Here is a 22,746-nt window from a genome sequence, read left to right as displayed (position 1 = left end):
AATGTTAAATATCTCATTGGAAAAACAACTGACCTGGAGAATAAATCCAGGAGAGACAATTTAAAAATTATGGGCCTACCTGAAAGCCAGGATCAAAAAAAGAGCCTAGACATCATCTTTCATGAAATTATCAAGGAAAACTGCCCTAATATTCTAGAACCAGAGGGCAAAATAAGTATTCAAGGAATCCACAGATCACCGCCTGTAAGAGATCCGAAAAGAGAAACTCCTAGGAACATTGTGGCCAAATTCCAGAGTTCCCAGATCAAGGAGAAAATATTGCAAGCAGCTAGAAAGAAACAATTCAAGTATTGTGGAAATACAATCAGGATAACACAAGATCTAGCAGCTTCCACAATAAGGGATCTAAGGGTGTGGAATAGGATATTCCAGAAGGCAAAGGAACTAGGACTAAAACCAAGAATCACCTACCCAGCAAAACTGAATATAATACTTCAGGGGAAAAATTGGTCTTTCAATGAAATAGAGGACTTTCAAGCATTCTTGATGGAAAGACCAGAGCTGAAAAGAAAATTTGACTTTCAAACACAAGAATGAAGAGAAGCATGAAAAAGTAAATAGCAAAGAGAAGTCATAAGGGAATTACTAAAGTTGAACTGTTTACATTTCTACATGGAAAGACAATATTTGTAACTCTTGAAACTATTCAGCATCTGGGTACAGGGTGGGATAACACACACACACATGTACACGCACACGCACACGCACATAGAGATAGAGTGCACAGAGTGAACTGAAGAGGAGGGGATCATATCTTAAAAAAAAATGAAATCAAGCAGTGAGAGAGAAATATATTGGGAGGAGAAAGGGAGAAATGGAATGGGGCAAATTATCGCTCATAAAAGAGGCAAGCAAAAGACTTTTTAGTGAAGGGAAAAAGAGGGGAGGTGAGAGAAAAACATGAAGTTTACTCTCATCACATTCCACTAACGGAAGGAATAAAATGCACAGTCATTTTGGTATGAAAACCTATCTTACAATGCAGGAAAGTGGGGGATAGGGGGATAAGCAGGGTGGGGGGCATGATGGAAGGGAGGGCAATGGGAGGAGGGAGCAATTTGAGGTCAACACTCATGGGGAGGGACAGGATGAAAAGAGAGAACAGAAGTAATGGGGGACAGGATAGGATGGAGGGAAATATAATTAGTTCTTACACAACACTACTATTGTGGAAGTCATTTGCAAAACTACACAGATCTGGCCTATATTGAATTGCTTGCCTTCCAAAGGGAAGGGGTAGGGAGGGAGGGAGGGCAGATTGGCACACAGGGGCAATTAGAATGCTCGGTGTTTTGGGGTGGGGGGAGGGGACAAAAGGAGAAAAAATGTGGAACCCAAAATTTTGTGAAAATGAATGTTTAAAGTTAAATAAATTAATAAAAAAAAAAAAAAGAAAGAAAACTCAGAGAATGCCTCTTCCTATGTCAGCAAAAGCCAGCCAAGGCTGACTCTACATTCCTTAAGAGGCCTTTAACCTAAGACACTATCTTGAACAATGGGACTTTCCTTTATATTAATGGTACAGATAATATAGACATCTTAGGTTGTAATTTCTATTGAACACTCTTTACCCTTGCCTATGTCAGTTATCTGTTTAGGGCAGGAAGCCTGCTACTTACTAGTGGTAGGATTTCCTTCCTTGTCACTGAGAAATATGTTTACCCAGCCTGGAATCCCAAGGCCTGACTGACATTACTTTGTTAATTGTCTTGTCTTACTAAATTTATGATTTGTTCAACTAGGAGAGTTCCTTTCTCACGGCAAAAAGTATATAAGCCAGAAGATTTCTGCACTTGGTAGCCAGGACATTTCTGGCTCCATAATGCATTATGTTACCGTTGCCTTTAATATTTTAAATATGCATTTAGCCTGTTGCCTTTCCTTTAACCAAGTTTTCAGGTTAACAAGCCTAAAGAATGGGTAAGTCAAAGAACAGATCATAGAAACAAAAGATAATTTCTTCAAAGTGATAACAAAGAGGCAATATGCCAAATTTTTTGGAACTCACAGAAAGGAGTTCTTGAGTGAAAATTTATATCATTACAGTTTAATCAACAAAAGAAAGAACAGAACAACGAAGTGGGAACACAACTAAAAAATCACTAACAAAAGCACTCATTTAAACACAAAAATAGAAATCCTTAAAATCAAAGAGATTAACAAAATTCTAAGCAAAAAATAATAAGAAAACTAAAATCTGGTTTTTGACCTAATTTGGTTTTGTAAAAAGAGACAGACAAATCAAACTACAAATATCAAAAATGAAAAAGGAGAATTCACAAGTGAAGGGAAATAACGGAAATCATTGGAAACTATTTTGCCCAATTATTTGCCAATAATTTTGATATTGATAATGTTTAATATAAAATTTTGGAATAATCTCTTTGTTCTCTCTGAAGCAAACTCAGAGAATGCCTCTTCCTATGTCAGCAAAAGCCAGCCAAGGCTGACTCTGCATTCCTTAGGAGACCTTTAACCTAAGACACTATCTTGAATAATGGGACTTTCCTTTATATTAATGGTAAAGAAAATATAGACATCTTAGGTCGTAATTTCTATTGAACACTGTTTACCCTTTCCTATGTCAGTTATCTGTTTAGGGCAGGAAGCCTGCCACTTACTAATGGTGGGATTTCCTTCCTTGTCACCTAGAAATATGTTTACCCAGCCTGGAATCCCAAGGCCTGACTGACATTACTTTGTTAATTGTCTTGTCTTACTATGAATGCCTTACTATGAATACAGAGAATGCCTCTTCCTATGTCAGCAAAAGCCAGCCAAGGCTGACTCTGCATTCCTTAGGAGACCTTTAACCTAAGACACTATCTTGAATAATGGGACTTTCCTTTATATTAATGGTAAAGAAAATATAGACATCTTAGGTCGTAATTTCTATTGAACACTGTTTACCCTTTCCTATGTCAGTTATCTGTTTAGGGCAGGAAGCCTGCTACTTACTAGTGGTGGGATTTCCTTCCTTGTCACCGAGAAATATGTTTACCCAGCCTGGAAGCCCAAGGCTTGACTGACATTGCTTTGTTACTGAATTTATGATTTGTTCAACTAGGAGAGTTCCTTTCTCACGGCAAAATGTATATAAGCCAGAAGATTTCTGCACTGGGTAACCAGAACATTTCTGGCTCCATAATGCATTGTCTTTAATGGGGAATTGATTAATTAATTAATTAAATCATAAAATGTATGCATTTAGCCTGTCGCCTTTTCTTTAACCAAGTTTTCAGGTCAACAACATCAAATGACATGTATTTACAAAAATGCAAGATGCCTATATTAACAAAAGAAGACAAGATTTCCAATATCGGGGAGAAAACCTTGAATAAGTCATAACTGAATTTCCAAATCAGGGGAAGAAAATCCAGTACCAAATGGATTTATAAGTTAATGCTATCAAACATTCAAAAGAATTAATTCAAACTGACTCTTAATTCAGACTAATTTTTCCAGAGCAAGATTGGCTATATCACACTCTCAGAGTGCTAGGGGGTACCCTAAGAATTGGGAATATCTTTTTGTAATGCTATTAACTTGAGCCCCTATTCAAATGTGTTTCCCTCAAATTTCCTGTGGGCTTCCTCATCATCTAAAGTCTTAAAAAGGCCCACTTACATGATGCCCATCTAAGGACATCCAAGGAGCCTGATATGAACACGTAATCACAGTATAAGAACTTAGGCTCAAAATATAAGTTAACAAAAGACATAATATGAGGAGATAGTAGTCCAAGAGAAGAAAGAAGAAGAAAGTAATTTCACAACAATTACGCAAAGAACTCAGAAGAAAAATATCTTGGCCTCAAGGCACACAGGATTGACTGGAAGAGATTAAGTGGAAAATTTTAAAAATTAAATTGAAATGAGAAACCAGGAAGAAAAAAAATCAAAAGGAAAACAGAAAGCAGAAGACATGACATGATAAATAAAAAGAATGGAACAAACATAATTCAATGACTAAGTCAAACAAGCGGGAAAAAGACACAAACAACTGTAAGATAACCAGCTATCAAAAGCAACTGACCTAGAGAAAAGAATTACCAGGCTAGTTGAAAACCATGATCATACATTACATTACATAATATTATAAGAAATCACAAAAGAAAACTGCATAAATAAATTCGAACCAGAGGTCAAAAGGAAAATCAAAGGAATCCTCAGGTATTCTCCTTAAAGAATACCTTAACCAAAATTCAGAGTTGATAAAACAAAGAAAAAAATAGTGCAACTAGGATAATTGTGATTCAAAGGATAATTAAGTCTAATTTTACATAAATTGTTTGTAATAATAAAACATCTTTCCTCTTTTATATGAGAAATTTCTTCCTTTTTTATATGAAAAAATTTGCCCCATTGTACTTTTCCCTCTCCCCTTCTTCCAGTGTATCATTGTGTCTCACCCTTATGTTCTTTTTTGGGAGATCATCCCTGCATAATCGACTTACACCCATGCCCTCTGTCTACATAGATTCCTTCTAACTGCCCTCATAATGACAAAATTCTTAGGAGTTACATGTACCATCTTCCCATATAGGAATATAAGCAATTTTACTCCACTGAGTCTCTTACGATGACTCACATTTACCTTTTTTATGCTTCTCTTGAGTCTTTTGTTTGAGTGTCAGATTTTCTATTCAGCTCTGGTCTTTTCATCAGGAGTGCTTGAAAGTTCTCTATTTAATTCAATATCCCTTCTTCCCTCAAAGGATTATACTCAGTTTTGCAGGCAGGTGATTCTTGATTGTCATTCTAGTTCCTTTGGATTCTGGGATATCATATTCCAAGTCTTCCATTCCTTTAATGTGGAAGCTGCTAAATCTTATGTGATCCTGACTGTGGCTCTGTGACATTTGGATTGCTTCTTTCTAGCTGTTTGCAATATTTACTCCTTAATATGGCAATTTTGGAATTTGACTATAATGTTCCTGGGAATTATAATTGTGGGATTTCTCTCAGAAGGTGATCAGTGAATTCTTTCATTTTCTACTTTACCTTTTGGGCCTAAGATATTGGGGGCAGTTTTCTTTCATAATTTCTTGAAGGTTGATATCTAGGCTCTTTTTTTTAATCATGGCTTTCAGTAGTCCAATAATTCTGAAATTATCAGTCTTTGATCCATTTCCGAGGTAAATTATTTTTTCTGAAATAATTCACATTTTCTTCTGTTTTTTCATTCTTTGGCTTTGTTTTTTGTTTCCTGAAGTCTAATAGTGTCATTAGCTTTCACTCACTCAATTCTAATTTTTAAGGAATTGTCTTCTTAGTGAACTTTCATGTCTCTTTAACCATTAAGCCACTTCTACTTTTTAACGCGATATTTTTATCAGTATTTTTTTGAGCTTCTACCAAATTGTTAATTCTTCCACCCTCCCCCACTCCAATTTTCTTGCACTATTTTTTCCCCAATTTTTCCTTTATCTCTTTCTTTAAGTCTTCCAAGAATTCTTGCTGGCCTGGGGTCCAATGAGCATTTTTCTTTGAGGCTTTGCTTATAGCTATTTTCACATTGTTGTCTACTCCTAAGTTAAAGTCTTACTCTTCTCTACCACCACAGTAGTTTTTTATGGTCAAGTCCTTTTTATGTTATTTGTCCATTTTCCCAGACTATTACTTGATTTTGAACTTTATGTTAAAGTTGGGTTCTGCTCACTTGGGGATGAGGAGGCACTGTGTCAAGCTTCAGGCTTTTTTTGTGTTGCTAGTTCTGGGGGGGTTCTGCAAGTTGCTTCCAAGATGGTATTATTCTGAGAAAGGCATAGTAACTGCTCTTCTGGTCTTTGCTCTGATCTTTACACAGAAAGGGCACTGATCCTTTGCATTGCTCATACTACCGCTCTTCTTGGGCTTAGAACTGTGATCTAGAACTGCTTATGTGCAATAGAGTGGCCAATCAGCACAGCTACACCCAGTGCAAGCATAGGGTCCTCTAGAGTTTCTTTCTGACCAGCTATTCAGACCCATCTCTTACCATCTCTTGGTTGAGAGCTATAGAACCTACTGTTACTGCTGTCTTGGCTGTCTCCAAGGCTCACCACTCATGCTGCTGCTGTACTCTAGGCCTGTGCCCACTGGTGTTACAGATCTCTCCTGTGGACCTTCTAAGTTGTCTTAGGCTAGAAAAACATCTCCCCAAACTGTTGTTGACTCTGCCATTCCACAGTTTGATTGGAGGAATTATTTTAAAGTTGTTTGGAGGCCAATGTTGGGAGAATTCAGAGGGGCTTGACCTGTTCTTCATCATTTCTGTATCTTTTTTTAAAGCAGTTTCAAGACAGCTTCAAATTTCCCTCAGGCTTTTGGGACACCCTGTATAGGTTTCTATGTTAAAATACTAACTTTTTAAAAGTGAAGAATGTGGTTTTTCTAGCCTGTGTAGTGCTTGAAATAGAACCATTAACAAGGAAGAAGTATGCAAATATTTATCTTGCACAACTTGCATTTGGTCCTGCTATCCTCAGTATTAGGAAGAAATGATAATCATTAACAGAAGGAAGAAGTATTTTTCCAATATATCTTCATTCCCTAACTCAAAGGAAGAACCTGAAAAGGCCAGGGTCTCCCATTGCATCTTGGGCCATCTCAAGTCATCCTCATGAATATCTGGTCACTGGATCCAGATGGTTTTGGAAGAGAAAGTGAGACTGGTGACCTCGAATAGCTCATTCTTACTCAAATCAAAGTCAACTGCAAGTCATGTCATCATCTCATTGATGGTTTGGTCCTCTCCAAAAATGAAGGACAAAGATGACAACATTTCATTAAATGTCTGCTTTTAAAAAATTAAAGCAAAGGCATGCAACAAAAAGAGAGCCCTCTTGCTTATTTCTCTGCACCTCTTCCAGAGTGGAAAGGGGAGGGGTTCTCTCCCTTGAGCACTTGGGTAATGCAGATCTTTTAGTAGAGCTTCTCATCCAGGAGGACACACCTGGCCCCATAGATAATAGGACCAGAGACTCTATCTATGATTTGGAGTTGAGTTGTTACAAAGAGCAGGCCCAAGGAACTCAGTGGAGAGATCTGCCCATTGGATACAAGGGCTGCATCGGGTGAGGAGAGGATGGGATGTGGGGAAATGTGAGAGAGAAAAGACACAGGGGCTCTGAAGTTCTGGAGCTGCAAATTGCCTTGACCATGTTTGTTCTCTTTATTTGTGCCTCTGCTGCTGAACTCTATGTTTGTGCCCAGCCTTTGCTATTGATGATGTGTGCATTTGGGGGAGATAGTGTCCCAGGTTTCTGGAGGGAATATTTTGTTACAACTGTTCATGTTATGTCATTCAATAAATACCTTTGTTTTAAGTTTATTGTGTTCTCTGGCAGATTATTTTGGGTAAACACATTCATGGGGACACATAGGTTATTCTTTTAGGGTGTAGCCCCACAAAGTTCTTTGAACCTGGGGTATCATCCTCTAGGGAACCAAACCACAAACCATGATGGAAATAACTTAGAGAGGAAACTATAAATATTTGTTTTTACTTTCCCAGCTAATTGTGAGCCCTTTTGAGGTTTTATTTACTTCTCTTTCCCCATAGCTCCTAGCAAAGAGCCTTGAACATCACAAGTATCAAAGAGCAAAGGCATTTGGACGTGGAGTCAGGAGAAAGCTGGGTTGGGAACCTACCTTCATATTAACTGTATAACTATGGTCAAGGCTTTTCTTCTCTCTGATTCTTAGTATCCTCATCTGTAGAGTGGGAACAATATTACTTCTAGGATTACATATGTGTGTGAGAATCAAATGAGATAACATGTTAAATGCTTTGCAAATGTTTGCAATTATTTTCTTATGGAAAATTAAATTAATTTCTTCCTGAAAAGGCCTGTCCATTGAATGGATAAGTGAAGTAACTTGCTGTGTTTTTACCTGCTTAACCATGCCTCCCTTTCCATTTTTACTTTTCTTGTTCAAGGATCATTTCCTGCATGGCAGAATTCAGTTTCTGCCTGGTCTCCCTGCCTCTTTCCTGGATTTTGAGCCTATAACGTCCTTCTTTCTATTTTCTGGTTAAAGACTCCTCCTCCAATGCAGCTCGCAGTACTTTCATTTTGCTCCTAGAATCAAAGCTGATTGAAGACTGAAGTGAGAGCCTCCATCATTCCCTTTCCCACAGCAGGTATACCCCCAAGGCAGGTAAGTATATTCCCTTAGCATCTGGTCTTTTCCTTTCTCCCTGCATCCCTGACTCTTTCCTGGCTTTATCCCCACCCTCAGTCTCCTCTCCCAGAAACTCCCAGCAACAGAACTTGTTTACCCCATTTATTTCACATTTGTTGACCTGACAAACAAGACCTCGTACTTAAAGGAAGAGGAATGGGTCTGGAGGGAGGATAGTGGGAATAGAGTGGGGACAGTAGAATGGGAGGAGAAGGGGGCTGAGGGGAGAATTGAAGGATGGGAGGAGAATGGGGCTGAAGGGAGGACAGTGGGATGGGAAGGGAGTGGGAAGGAGGGGACGATTCTGGGATGGGAAGGGAATGAGTGGGCGGGGGGGCGGAGAACAATAGTATAGAAGGAAACTAGTGCTAAGGTGAAGACAGTAGGAAGTATAGGGGCCAAGGGCTGAGCAGGGGCAACACTGGGAGTTGGAAAGAAATAGGACTAGGGAAGATAGTGAGGGAGGAGAGCAAAAGAGTTGAGCAGACAGGAGTGGGAAAGAATGGGAACTAGGGCTGAGGAGAGGACAATGGGATAAGTCTAAGGAGAACAGTGAAGGGGGAAGGAGTAAGCAATCATTTCTTAAGGGCCAACTACGTGCCAGACACTGATCTAAGCACTTCATAACTGGATTCACAACAATCTTGGGAGGTAGATACTATTATTCTCTTCATTTTACACTGAGGAAACTGAAGTAGGCAGAAGTTAAATGATTTGCCCAAAATAACACACAGTAAGTATCTGAAGCTGGATTTGAACTGATAATATTTAATATAAATTTTAGGCTTTAATAAGGGCCAAAGTTTGAATTAAGAAGAGCCTGAACCTAACAGTCCCCTTTGTTGAACTTGGAGGATGCCTTTTGATGTCAAGCAAATGGGACTTCCTTACCAGACCCTTCTTATGGCATCTTAGTGATAAGGAAAAACACAGATACCTTGGGTTGTAACTTCAGCTTTGTCCATTCTGTTAAGATATCACAACTTCACAGGCCTGTTTAGGATAGGAAGCCTGGTGGAATTTTCTTACCGTATGTCACAGAGACATATGTTTATACAGCCTGGAATCACAACCCAACCGACACTACTTTGTTAACCATCTTGTCTTACTAAATTTATAATTTGTTGAACTAAGAGAGTTCCTTTCTCACGGCAAAACGTATGTAAGCCAAAAGATTTCTGTACTGGGTAGCCAGAACATTTCTGGCTCCATAATGCATTATGTTACTGTTTTCTTTAATAGGGAATTGTTTAATTAATTAAATCATAAAATGTATGCATTTAGCCTGTTGCCTTTTCTTTAACCAAGTTTTCAGGTCAACAGAACTCAACTCTTCCTCATTCCAGACCCAGCACTCTATCCACTGTATGTATCTACTAGCTGCCTGGTAGAAAGTGGAGGGTAAATAGAGTTGAAGAGAAAAAAGGTAAATGAAATAGCAATAAAAGGAAGATAGAAGAAAGGGGGAAGAACTGAGGTTGAGGAGAGGACAAGCAGATAAGAAGGGAACAGAGATAAGAGGAGTGTGGGGTGCAAAGGTCCAGCACTAACTATGTTCTCTCTGTCGCTTTTTTATTTCATCTTCTCAAGGACATAAAAATCCTTCTTGATGGAAAACAGAAATGACCGTTTGTAAGTAGAAGTGATGGTTAATATCCAAGCATGAGTTCAGGTTAGAAAGATTTAGAGAAGTCTAAGTCTTCTAGAGAAGTCTAGACTTAGAGGGGACATGATAGCTAGCTTCTAATATTTGGAAACTTTCAAAAAAATTAGTGCTATCCACCAAGAGAATATTCTACTTCAGGGGTGGCAAACCAAACTAGGTCTGGATTCAGTCAAAGGGCCACACTTGAGGACCTAGAGGGCCACAGCTTCCCCTCTGCTGGCTCTACTTCAATCTGTAGAAAATTCCTCACCACTGGAAGTATTCATACAGTGATGCTGGAAGGCATTCCTGCTCTGGGTGACAAGTTAAACTGGAAAATCTATGATATTCCTTCAAATTCTAAGATTTGATAATAAATAAATCAGTCTGGGATCAAAAGGAATAAAAATCCCCCTCCCCACTTCTTTAGCAATCTCTCCTTCCCACAGTGATCCACAGATAAACTGCTGCACAAAGAGATATTTTTAAAAAGAAATTATATATCAAAATAGCCTACTTACATTTGGTCCCCACTACTGCACCCTTCTCCTCTCTTAAATAAAGCATCCTGGCCACCAGATCCCAATTCCTCCCATTAACTCCTTGCTGCCCTTCTCAGATCTAGACATCTTTCTCTCCAACACCTTGTTCTGCATCTTTAGATCCAGCTCCTTTCCAAGAAGCTCCTCATCGAGTGCTTCAATTCGCAAATTGGATTTGCTGAAGTCTGACCTTACCTGCTCCATCTGCTTGGAGTTGCTTCAGAGTCCTGTCTCCCTTGAGTGTGGCCATAATTTCTGTGCTCAATGCATCACCTGCCATTGGGACTCAGGTGTTCCAAGTTCCCAACCCCCTTGCTGCCCTGAGTGCCGGAGGAGGTGTGATAGGAGGCAGCTAGTTCCAGACACCCGGCTCCAAAGTCTGCTGGAGAATATGAATTCTCTTCGGCAGAACACAAACTCAAACCAGGTCAGGGACTGAGGCTTCACAGTCTCATGGAGAGTAGGAAAAAATGGTTTTCTGGGTCTAACTAGCCTCGTGCCTAGTATATAGGAAGCATTTAGTACATTGTGTTTTGCCTGATTCAGGAGGAGATTGGGAACTTTGGGTTAAATCTAGAAAGATTACACAGAAAGATGGGGAATTCCTTCTTTATACTTCATAGAGGCGGGTACTCCAAAGTCAGATCCAAGATTGGGAAGTTTACAGTATCTTTCCTTCTTCTCCTCAAAAGCCCCACGATGTTTGCAAGGCAATGGCAAAGCAACTGGTTCAAACTGACTCCAGAAGGAATTTGACCCTCTTTCCAGAGGTTCTAACTGAGTGTCTGAATCACCCTCAAGCTCAGAACAATCCAGTCTGTCTCATCTCTGTCCAGGGGGAGCAGAGAACAGGGAAGTCTTTCCTTCTCAACTATCTAATCCGTGGAATGCAGGGTCTGGTAAGGCCTGGGGCTGGGATTCTATGGTGGAGGGGAGGGAAGGACAGGAACCCTGGGAGAAAAGAAATGAGTTGGGGCCAAAAGCTTCTGATGGGATCTCAAAGCTGGAGGCTCAGACTTGGATTTTGAGAAGGGAGTAAATAAATTCTAAAGGAAAGATTTTGTATAGATGATATCTGGATCCTGGGGAGAAATAATTAATTCTACCTCCTTTAGGGGTCCAAGGATTCCCAGTGGATGAGAGGAGGAAGATGTCTTTCAGGGTTCAAGTGTGAACCAGGAGCCACAAGCATCACCAAGGGACTGTGGCTATGGAGTCAGCCATTTATTCTGGAGAAGGATGGGAAGAAGGTAAGAGTCCAGAGCAGGGTAGATAGCTAGGGAGACTAGAAAGTGGGAGGCAAAAGGCAGGGAGGAAAGGGGTGGACAATGGAAAAGAGAAAGAAGGGTTCATATAGGGGATAAGGAAAATAAAAGAGAGAAGGTAGGTGAAAGATTAGGTTAGAAGAATTGAGGAAGTTCTGAGGAAAGAGGGGGCAGAACGATGAGAGGACCAAGGGGAAGCTCTGACCTCATGCTCTGGCTTTTTCCTCTCTCCTCCAGGTGGCTGTGTTTCTTATGGACACAGAAGGGACCTTATGTATAGGACAGGACAAGGAAGTGAATGCCAAGCTTGTGGCCTTCAGCTTGCTACTCAGCTCTCATCAGGTGATAGCCGAGGCCCAGGTGTTTTGTTCTTCAGTCTGTGGGTTCTTTCTCTGAGACAGCTTCCCTTCCAGCTTACTGTAGGATTTCTAAGGCCAGATTTTAATTTTCACTCAGGAGTTGAACCAAAGAGGAATGGTGAAAATCCTTTGCACCTTCTACAAAAGGGCATCTCAATGCAGTGCCTCAATAGCATAGGACTGCTATTGATATTATTGTACTTGGGAAGGAATGATGAGTAGTTGTTGAAAAAAATCTATAAGGTCATAGGATTTAAAGTGGATGTGATTTGTATTTCTGAACCACTGTATTGATGGAATATGTGCTGTGTAAATCTACCCCTCCCCCCCAAAAAGAATGAGATTTCTAGACCAATGAAAATGAATCTGGATCAGCTACTATTGTAGCCCTAAGTAGTCCCTGAGGCAATATTTTAAAAGTAGGTTATAGAAAATTTGCTCCACCTTCACCCCAACTCCTGATTGTACTAGGTTTGATTTCTGCACAGAAGCCTAGAGAGACAAGCCATAAGGTTCTTGAAACTACTTTGCAAATTATGTCCTCTTCCTCTCATGAAATGTACTAATCCTATTCTGAGACTGTGCCTCTACTCAAAAGGAAGGTTCACACTTTCTGAGATGCTCAATGATCAAGTTTCCTAGGCTCTCCTACCCTGTTCCCCTTCCCAGTTCCCTGTCTTTCTTGTTCCCTAGATTCTCAATGTCTCTCGGATACTGAAGGAAACGGATCTGGAGCTTCTGGAGGTGAGCAGATACTTGAATTGGGGGACCTGGGAATTGGGGGGAAGAGAAGTGGTATGAGAAAAAGAAATAAGTTTGAGATGGAAAATGTTTGATTTCAGAGTGTGGCCATGAGAACCAGTAGCTATGGAAGAAAAAGATCTCTGGTTTCTCTAGGGGAGTCTAAGGAACCTGCAGAGTGTGTGTGTGTGTGTGTGTGTGTGTGTGTGTGTGTGTGTGTGTGTGTGACAGAGAGAGAGAGAGAGAGAGAGAGAGAGAGAGAGAGAATGTATTAAACATATCTTGGTCCTGTGACAAGAGTCTTACTTATATCTTCTTATCAGATGTTCCTGCACATTGCTGAAGAGATAGGAGAATATTTTAAGATGGAACCAATACAGGTGAGGCACTATTTGCCCAATACATTTGCCCTGAGCCTCTGACCCCTTCCAGAATCCAGTTGTTGAGGTTTTTTACCCTTTCCTTCTTGTACAGCATCTGGATCTCTTAGTTCGTGACTGGTCTTCTCCAGCTATCTTTGGAAAGCAAGCAGGCCAAAAATACATGATGGATGTGATTCAGGCAAGTGGGAACAATGATTTGATTCATTCATTCATTCATTCATTCATTCAATAAACATTAATTCAATACGTACTCCTGAGCAGAGATTGTGTTAGGCCCTGGGAATGCTGAGTCTAAAGCAAGACAGTCTGCCCTCAAAGAACTTACACTTTTTTGGTGGTGGAGGTGACAATGTGTATGAGTATAAGCACATATAAAATCATTTGTGAGGAAGACACTAGCAATTGGGGAGAATTAGAAAAGGCTTCATTTAGCAGGAGTCATTTGAGGTGAGCTTTGAGTTGGGGGTAAAAAGGGAAAGACATGGCCGATTCAGGGAGGAGGAAGCAGTAGGTCAGTTTGGCTAGGTCGTAGAGTGCATGAAGAGAGCAGTGTAATGAACTTGGCAAGGTAGGCTGGAGAGTGTGATGAGGGGCTGTAGAAACCAAACAAGTTCATATTTAATTCCAGAGGCAATAAAAAGCCCTTTAAACTTCTTGAGCAGAGGACTGACTTATAGAACTTGTGCTTTAAGAATATCGATTTGCAACTGTTTGGTGGGTGGCAGGAAAGAAGGACATGAGGCCTGGGCTCAGGGAGGAAAGAAAGGTAGTCCTGGAGTGTGGACGTTCAAAGTGGGAGAGGGCCACGGAAACATTGGGTGGGAGAAAGAAACTACCACCAGAAGTAGTCCATCCTGAGGTCTTGCTCTCCCCTCAGAAAATGTCTGATAGATATCCCAGGATTCAGAAGACTGTCAAGAATAAGCAGACCTGTTGCTACCTCTTGCCTTTTCCTGGGAAAAAAGTGACAATGAGCAGCGATGGAAATCCAGAAGGTGACAGTCCCTCTGTCCATAAATCCCTACATTCCCTTCTCAACTTTCCTACCATCCCATTTCCCTTCTATACTACAGCCACCCTATCCCCCACTACTCAGATCTCCCAGGATCATGGATTTTCTCTTTCTCAGACATGGATGAAGATTTCTGTCAATATCTACATGACTACATCACTGATGTTTGCAATTCAGCCACCCAGCGTGTGAAAAGCTACTCAGATGGACATATTCTCACGGGGAAGGAATTAGCTGAGAAGATCACGGTATAGGAAACTTCCCTAACTTCCATGAATCTTATACCTAACTGTCTATTATCCTATGACCTCTAATTATGCCTTTAAATTTATCTGCAGAAACTCTTTGACGTGTTAAAGAAGAAAGAATTTGGATTTTCATTCTCATTTGATTCGGTATAGTCCTGGCTAATAGTTCTGGGAAAGAACTTGGTCCTGGGTAGAGAACTAGGTCCAGAGAATCAAAACATCTATCTTCAAGGGAACTTGTGGTTAGATTAGGATTAAGTATGAAGAGAAGATAGGTGGGTGGCTTAGGACAGAATTCCCAAATGAAGAGGGTGAAGGACAACATGATAAGGGGTCTTTTTCTCCTGGAACAGGTGGCTAGTGAACTCTACGATCTGAGGTTGATTGGAGCTGCTAGAAAAGAGATGCAGGACTTTGTGAAGGAACAGGTGAGCCCTCAGACTTTTCATTTACCTTCTCATGGATGAGATACCCAGAAGAACTACCCTAGGTTCAAGATACTCTGTGGGTTCACATCCACTCACAACAACTCATAAATTCCTACTGATTTTTCTACTTTTGCTCTAGTCATCCAGAGGATACAATTAGTTCAAAGCAAAGGTGCTTAATAAATAGCAGAGTTATAAGATTTGTAGTAGAACTGAATGTTCTGAACATGCATGTAGGGTATTTTATTCTACAAATATATATACCACCATATGCTCACAGCTATTATTATTATTATACATCAACTCACCAGGGGATATCAGAGGTCCTAAAGCATCAGAGGCAGTTAATCGCCTTTCCATATTTATTCCAAAGAGATCACTGATGTCCCCTGATGAGTTCCACTGGGTTCACTGAGCCAGGGTTCTTTCCTATGGGCACTCCTTCACTAGGTTTCTTGTCTCCACTGGTAACCTCATTTCTTCAGAGCCAGCTCAGCTACTTCAAGTTAAGTCTACTAGGTTGTAGTGGTCCAATCTTCTGCCTCCTAAAGCCTGACCAGTAGCTCTTTAATCATGATTGTAGACTAGCCACCACAAACGGGTGACAAAAGCCAAGAAGACTGTTAAAGCTAAAATTTTAAAAACTAAGCCTTTATTTTTCGACCTCATGGACTGGGAACCAAAGCTTTCTGTTAATTATAATTAATATGTAGATTAATCATTAGATGGTTCTCTAGCTTCAGGTTCAGACAATTGACCACATCCTCTCTGGCTTAGCTTCAAATGAATTTGAAGCAAAGGCAGGCTAAGTACATAAAGTCAGTGGTTTCCATCCACCCAGGATGAATTCTTGTTCACAGTTGTAATGACCAAACTTGGCTTCCACCTTTCACTGAAGACATTGAGGAGTATAGGTGTAGAATATTACAAATACTGTCAGATGACATTGTGTGTTGGGTGCCAGGGGAGGGGCATATTTGTATAAAGGAATGATAGGTACATATAGATATATATACATACACATACATACATAAGAAACAATAAAACTTAAAAAAAAACATGCTTGAGTCCATCTGGACTGGCAGCGGGTACTAGGGTGAAGGATGCCTGAATCAAAGCGACCTGAATAGCAAAGGCTTAGGCTCTGGGAGAGAGTACCTAGGTGCTCAGCCAGCAGTCACAGCTTCCTCTTCCACACTTTCAGGATTCTTCCACAGAGTCCATGATTGCTACTCTGAAGACTCTTCCTTGGGAGATGCAGAAACGTCTCTCAAGGAAGAAAGATGACATCTTAAATCATCTCAAAGAGACTTTGAAGAGCCCAGGGAAGAATCAGGCCATGAAAACTGTTGAGGAAGAGATTCAGAAGATAATTAAGGACTTCCAGGATTCCTATAAAAAGCGTTTCTGTGGCTATGCTGCTGCCGTGGGTGGAGGTGCTGGCGCTGGAATCATGGCAGTGGCTGGTGGTGCAGTGGGAGTGGGTTTGATGACCACTGTTTTGACTGAGGAGGCCATAGCTGCAGTCACAGGGGCCACTGTGGGTGCCACAGTGGCTGGGGGTGCTGTTGGGGCTGGCATTGGGGCTGCTATGGGTAATGCCAAAGGTACAGAAAGTGTTCCTAAACAGGAAGAGGAAGAACCCCTTCTCAAGTATGATAAATGAACCCTAGAAACCAAGTAGAAGGAAAGAGGGAGGGAGAAAGAGCCATGAAGTATTAACCCTTTGGACTACCAGATCTGACTTGTTTAATGAGGCTAGGGGACTGGGGTGGTGTCTAGGATATTTGACCTAGCAAGTAAGAGATGGACTTAGATTTACTGACCGAGTTGGAGGAAACAGTGCTGAGGCCCCATAGGATATGGTGGCTTTAGGACCTATTTCATGGGCCTGTGTAGTAGGTTACTGATTTTATGTCCTTTCTAAATTAGGTCTCCCCTAGACTCCACAACTACACTCTTCATTCCCAACTCAGGAGGCAACGATTTCACCTGTCCTCAGAGACTGGCCACAGAACAGTGTCCTGTATCAGCCCCACTCCCTTAGGCCAGATAGGTCTTGGCCCTGACTAGGAATGTATGGATTGTCCACCTGGCATCTAGCCAGCACTTGGTCTGATCTAAATGATTCCTGAAAGGACAAGATAGAGCCCCCAAATCCCAGTCTAAAGCAAACAGGATACTATTTTGCACCCCAGGGAAATTTAGTGATCATAGCTAACCTAGACCAGATAAAACCCCAGGCTAAATTTCATTACTGAGAGAGCAGTGAGCGTTTAGCTCACTGTAGTATGAATGAAATCCACAATGGATGAAAGCACAATGGCCATTGAAGAGAGAGAAAAGACAAAGATGATGGACCAAATTACAGGGAGAACAATGCCTAGGTAGAAGTGAGGAGTGTTACTGCCAGAGAACCCTCCCAGTGCCTTCTCTCTGGTACTAAAGGAGAATATAGGGAGGCCAAAATGTGCCTCTTTCAAGGGGGGAGCAAAGTATGTCAGACAGAACAGTGGATTTGGAGTCAAAAGACCCGGGTTTAAGTTTTTAACCAACTGTATGACCTTGAGTAAGGCTCTTTATTTTTCTCATCTGATAAATGAGGATCCCTGTCTTATCCACTTCACAAGGCTCTTAGGAGAAACAGATGTGAAAGAGCTTTCCTAAGGAAGAGTCAAACCCACATAATGTTAACTATGTTAATGAGAGTAAAAGATCTTCCCAGCCCATTAATGGACCTGTTTGGGAAGCTTGATTAGGGAAGACCTGTTTTGTAGGAAGGCCCACATCTTTTGTTAATTTCTAATGAGGGATTGGGTCACAAGGGTCATGATGCCCTCTGGCTCTGAAAAGTGTATATATACTCTGAGGTGAGGTTTGTCTTTGGGTGTTTAATGTTTGGAAGAAGGATCGTGTGCCAGAAGAGACACTGGTTTGCCTTTAAGAAGCTCCCCTCCCTGCACCCCCACCCCCCACCCATGCACTCCACACATCCCCTACTTTGAAAACCCAAATGTTGGTACTTCTCTCTCTTGTAACTGTAGGTATGTAATGGTCAGATGGATGGATCTCTGTGCTGATCTGTATATTATATCTCTATGTATTGCTTATGATCAGACAGTTAGAGGCCCTGTCAGTCTTTAGTTCTCTGCTTATATTTTCTCTGCTGGGGAATGCAATTAAAGAAGGTTGTTGGCCCCTCAAAAACTGCTTCCCTTTTAGAAAAGCACATCTAAGAACCTGTGCTAGCAGGCCATTTTGGATGTCAGGGTGCTTGCTGTTACAACCCTAGTGGGTGGATTTTTCAGGAGAGGGTGAATTCAGCTAGGGGCAACAGCTATTGGACAGTAATAGGGAGCAGGGATAACAGGCTGGGCTTTTGATCTAAAAGGAATTGATAGGTAATTTTTTGTGCTAAATATAATATAAATGGAAGCAATGTGGTACAGTAGGGGTAAATGACTTTGGATTCAAAAGCTCCGAGTTCAAATACCACCTCTGTTACTTATCTGTGTGACTTTGACCATTTGACTATTTCTCCCTGAGCCCAAATTTTCTTATAAATAAAATTAAGAGATTGGATTAAATGGCCTTCTAAGATTTCTTCCAGCTCTAGATCTGTGATTTTATGTTCAACGTTAAGTTGGATGTCCATGATATGAATAAATGAATTTAGAAACTTTATTGAATACTTACTATATGCAAAATACTGTGCTAAGTGCCAGGGTGACAAGCAGAAAAACAAGAAGGGCTTGCATTTTTTGAAATAGGCTATAGTCTAAATAAGGCCAGTGAATTAGTGCTATTTCTTTAGGTTCTCACTGTAATGGCATCCACACTCTCTTTCTGTGGTTGCTCACTCGTCCCAATATACTTTTATACCTGGCAGATTTGAGTTTTGTTTTCTTTATTATTTATTTATTTTTAAATTTAATTTAATTAATTTTTTTTTTAATGTTCTACAATCACTACCAAAAAATTAAGATTTTAACCCCCCCACACCTACCCCCCACTACTCCCCTCCCTCCCCAAGATGGCATACAATTCTGTATAGGTTCTACATATACTTTCCTATCGAATACGTTTTCATTATAGTCATGCTATGCAGAAGAACTAAAATAAATGGAAGAAATCATATAACAAATCAAAACATAATACACACACACACACACACACACACAAACATGATCTGCTACATTCTGCGATTGAGTTCCATAGTTCTTTCTCTGAGTGTGGAAAGTATTTTGCCTTAGAAAACCATTGGGATGTTGGTTTTTTTAAGTTCTTGCGTTATTATGAAGTTCCAAGTCTACCAGGAAAAACTCTCACACGTTGTGGTCATTGCTGTGCACCAAGTTTTCCTGATTCTGCTCCTTTTGCTCATCATCAGATCATGTAAATCCTTCCAGGCCTCCCTGAAGTCTTCTTGATCATCATTTCTTATGGCACAATAGTACTCCATTACATTCACATACCATAATTTATTCAGCCGTTCCCCAATTGATGGGCATCCCCTTGATTTCCAGTTTTTGGCAACTACAAAGAGGGCTGCTATAAATATTTTTGTACAATATTTTGTACATTTTCCCATTTTTATGATCTCTTGGGGATACGGTCCAAGTGGCGATATTGCTGGATCAAAGGGTATGTACATTTTTGTAGCCTTTTGGGCATAGTTCCAACAGACCTCCAGAATGGCTGGATGAGCTCACAGCTCCACCAACAATGAACTGAGTTTTGTTTTCCCAGAGTTAGGAATCTCTATTGTTTTAATGGAATTAAAGTAAATTAAAGTTAGCCATGGCCTCCACTGCACTGCTACACTCATTTTCAGGGGCAGAGGACTAAGGGTAACTTTGTTGTGGAGAGCTTCTTACTACTCATCATGATAGTTGCTTAGCCCTCACTAGTCTTCTTTCCATTTGTGTAATATAAGTCTTAATAACACCATTGGCTCTTAAATAGGAGATGCTTACTAAACAAGAAAATAACAGTAAAAATAAACATAACATTTACTTAATAAAAGGCAACAACAGTGAGGATAACTCAAACATAATAGTCTACCCACAAACCTGGATCACATCCTCCCACCAATGCACAGAATGTCCATAGGGGAGAATTGGCACATATGTATATAGGTGAACTCATGTGTCTGGGGCAACTCATGACTTTGGGCAGTACTCCTTGACAACCTGTATCCCTTTAGGGAGCAGTGCATTAACACAACACCTACTAAGCAAAACTATTTCTCTGTTGGCTGTTGAAACTATTGTCCTGGGCAAAGTCACTTCTTTGCTACTCTTGGGTCACTAAAGCAGTGTCAAATTCTTTTTAGCAAATGATCAGATTTGACAGGATGCTCAGAAAATATGCTTGTTCAGCAAAAATATTAGCACAGTTCCCTGCAAAACAATTGCAAAACCATTGGTGGACTTGTGAACTGATCCAACAATTCTGGAATGTAATTTGGCACTGTTCCTAAAGGGCAATCAAACTGTGCATACATACCCTTTGATCCGGCAATTCTGCTACCAGGTCTATTCCAAAGAGGTCATAAAACAGGGAAAAGGTCCTACATCTACAAAAATATTTATAGCAGCTCTTTTTGTAGTGGCAAATTGGAAATTGAGGGGATGCCCATCAATTGGGGAATGACTGAACAAGTTGTGGTATATGAATATAATGGAATGCTACTGTGCTATAAGAAATGATGAGCAAGTGGATTTCAGAAAAACTTGGAAAGACTTACACGAACTGAATCAAAGTGAAATGAGCAGAACCAGCATTACATTGTACACAGTAACAGCAACATTATACAGTGGTCAACTGTGAATAGTTAGCTCTTCTCAGCAATACAATGATCCACGATAATTTCAAAGAATTCATGATAGAAAATGCTATCCATATCCAGAGAAAAAACTGATGGAGTCTGATTGGAGATGGAAGCATACTATTTTCGCTGTCTTTATTTTTTTCTTGGATTTGAATTTGGGTCACCTAAATACCCTATAATTATAATTAATATTCAAAAGAGATGGACCACAATGCTCAGCTTTATGTCATTATCTCAGTCAATGCTCTGCTTTCAAACAAGTTCTAACTTAGTGCATTTGGGCAGCTAGGGGGTAAAGTGGGTAGAGCACCAGTACAGGAGTCAGGAGGACCTGAGTTCAAATCTCACCTCAAACACTTGACATTCACTAGCTGTGTGACCTTAGTCAAGTCACTTAACTGCAATTGCCTCATCCTGGGTCATCTCCAGACAACCTGATGAATATCTGGTCACTGGATTCAGATGACTCTGGAGGAGATGTGAGGCTGGTGACCTGCACAGCCCTTCCTCACTCAAAGTCAAGTGCAAGTCATGTCATTATTTCTCTGATGGCATGGTCTTCTTCAGCAACGAAGGACGAACACACACAACTTAGTGCATTTATGGGAGGAATGTCTTCTCTCAGGTTCTCAGACCAGTATGACTTTCCTCAAATCTTTTTATCTAAGGGGCTTTATTTCTTCTCAAGCAGGTTTTGCCTTCACACAATTGTTCATTTCCCTTCCCCCTTCTAGCAATCAAAATGTCCCTATTACAAAGGGGCATATCTTCCATTAGTTATTTTGCCTTTAGGTAAGCCCACAGGTTGGCCCAAGTTTAACTACCTCTTAAGAAGAACCTCCCACCTCCCCTGATTGAGACCAGACTTTCAGTTCATTCCTACCTCAGCCTCTTGGCTTTCATTTTCCCATTAACTCACTCCCACAGGAAGGGTGGGGAGGAACTTTCTTTTCCTTCCGTCTCTACTCCACTCTTAAAAGTAACACAAAGATTTGAAAGGGAAAGTAAAAACTGCCCATACTTCTCCTACTGGCAGGTTTATTATCAGTCTCCCCTCTCAGGGGAAACCTGGCCCAGATAGTGTTTCTCCTAATGCATTGTAATCTCAGCTAATTGTGTGGCTCACACTTCTGACTAGTTTGCATTGACAGTTCAAACTGAGTTTCTAAAGCCTCTGCAATTTAAGTCTGCTTCTTTTCTGTGTTTGTTTTCCCTGATCACTTAGTCTCACCTTTCACATTCAATTACAGAACTGATACATATTTAAATTGGGATAACCCTGTGGGTAGCTATCCTGCTAAATCCTAGTTCCTAAGCCCCAGCCCATGGACTTCCCCTTAATTAGCCAGTAGACTCAATTCTTTGCATTTTCTCAAGAGGCCATATCAAACACAGTAGTTATAAAGCTTTTCCCTTAAAGGACACAACTCTCCCACTAACACACCTAGAGACCAGTACCAGCAACTTAAAAATGCAATGTTAAGTGAGGCATTATGCGGAAGGGAATAATGTGGCCAAGGCAACTAAAATAACTTCAGTACTACTGGGCCTCCATCTCCTTTCTCTCTTCAGAGTCCTCATGAGTGGGATAGGTTTAGTGAAGACTTCTCAGATTGTAATTCTTCTCCCAGGGGTGAGGTAAGACTGAGAGGCTCAAGGTGACTATATTTTTAGAGCAGAATAATTCCATAGAAGGATATAAAACTGTGTAGTACATTAGGGTCTCAATGATTGGATAAAGTTTACCTAATTCTTCAATGTCTTCATTTCAAAAGGGATTGGTTAGATTTCGTGTCTAGAATGTAAGATCCTATTCTCAGCTAATGAGGATAATGGTCAGTGGGGGAGGAGGGACTTGCGTTAGGGTCTATATAAATCACTGCCTTTTCTTTGTCTTCATCTTTCCTACTCTAGGTGACCTGCTGTAGGATTGTCCCAATTCTCGAGAATCTAGTAAATCCACTTTCTGTCATCACTTTAAGAGGCCTCTGAGGAATTGATTTATGTAGGAACCTGAGCCATCCCACACAGATTGGGGGCACTCGTACCGGATCTGGGGCTTTTCAGAGAGACGGCTGGCTGCTCAGTTCAAAGATTGGCG

General features: G+C 40.6%; 1 protein-coding gene across 1 annotated transcript; it reads left to right on the top strand.

Moving 5' to 3' along the window:
• The first annotated feature begins 9,579 nt into the window (after positions 1 to 9,579).
• On the top strand, positions 9,580 to 18,399 carry LOC140496722 (RING finger protein 112-like). Its single transcript, XM_072596842.1, has 13 exons — positions 9,580 to 9,821; positions 10,497 to 10,803; positions 11,069 to 11,275; positions 11,492 to 11,626; positions 11,879 to 11,983; positions 12,694 to 12,744; positions 13,065 to 13,121; positions 13,216 to 13,302; positions 14,002 to 14,119; positions 14,254 to 14,384; positions 14,475 to 14,531; positions 14,738 to 14,812; positions 16,017 to 18,399. The coding sequence occupies exons 1-13, from the start codon at positions 9,799 to 9,801 to the stop codon at positions 16,476 to 16,478; spliced, it is 1,815 nt and encodes a 604-aa protein (XP_072452943.1). The 5' UTR covers positions 9,580 to 9,798; the 3' UTR covers positions 16,479 to 18,399.
• Positions 18,400 to 22,746: the final 4,347 nt, after the last annotated feature.

The sequence above is a fragment of the Notamacropus eugenii genome, chromosome 3, assembly GCF_028372415.1.
Source record: "Notamacropus eugenii isolate mMacEug1 chromosome 3, mMacEug1.pri_v2, whole genome shotgun sequence".
Lineage (NCBI taxonomy): Eukaryota > Metazoa > Chordata > Mammalia > Diprotodontia > Macropodidae > Notamacropus > Notamacropus eugenii.
This window is presented reverse-complemented; position numbering and strand designations above follow the sequence as displayed.

What these genes read in the sequence shown, in the direction of transcription:
- LOC140496722 (XM_072596842.1), top strand. Translation starts at nt 9,799, where the DNA reads ATGGAAAACAGAAATGACCGTTT. An exon ending in TCCGTGGAATGCAGGGTCTG is followed by an intron (nt 11,276 to 11,491) that starts GTAAGGCCTGGG and finishes TACCTCCTTTAG; the next exon opens with GGGTCCAAGGATTCCCAGTG. An exon ending in ACATGATGGATGTGATTCAG is followed by an intron (nt 13,303 to 14,001) that starts GCAAGTGGGAAC and finishes CTCTCCCCTCAG; the next exon opens with AAAATGTCTGATAGATATCC.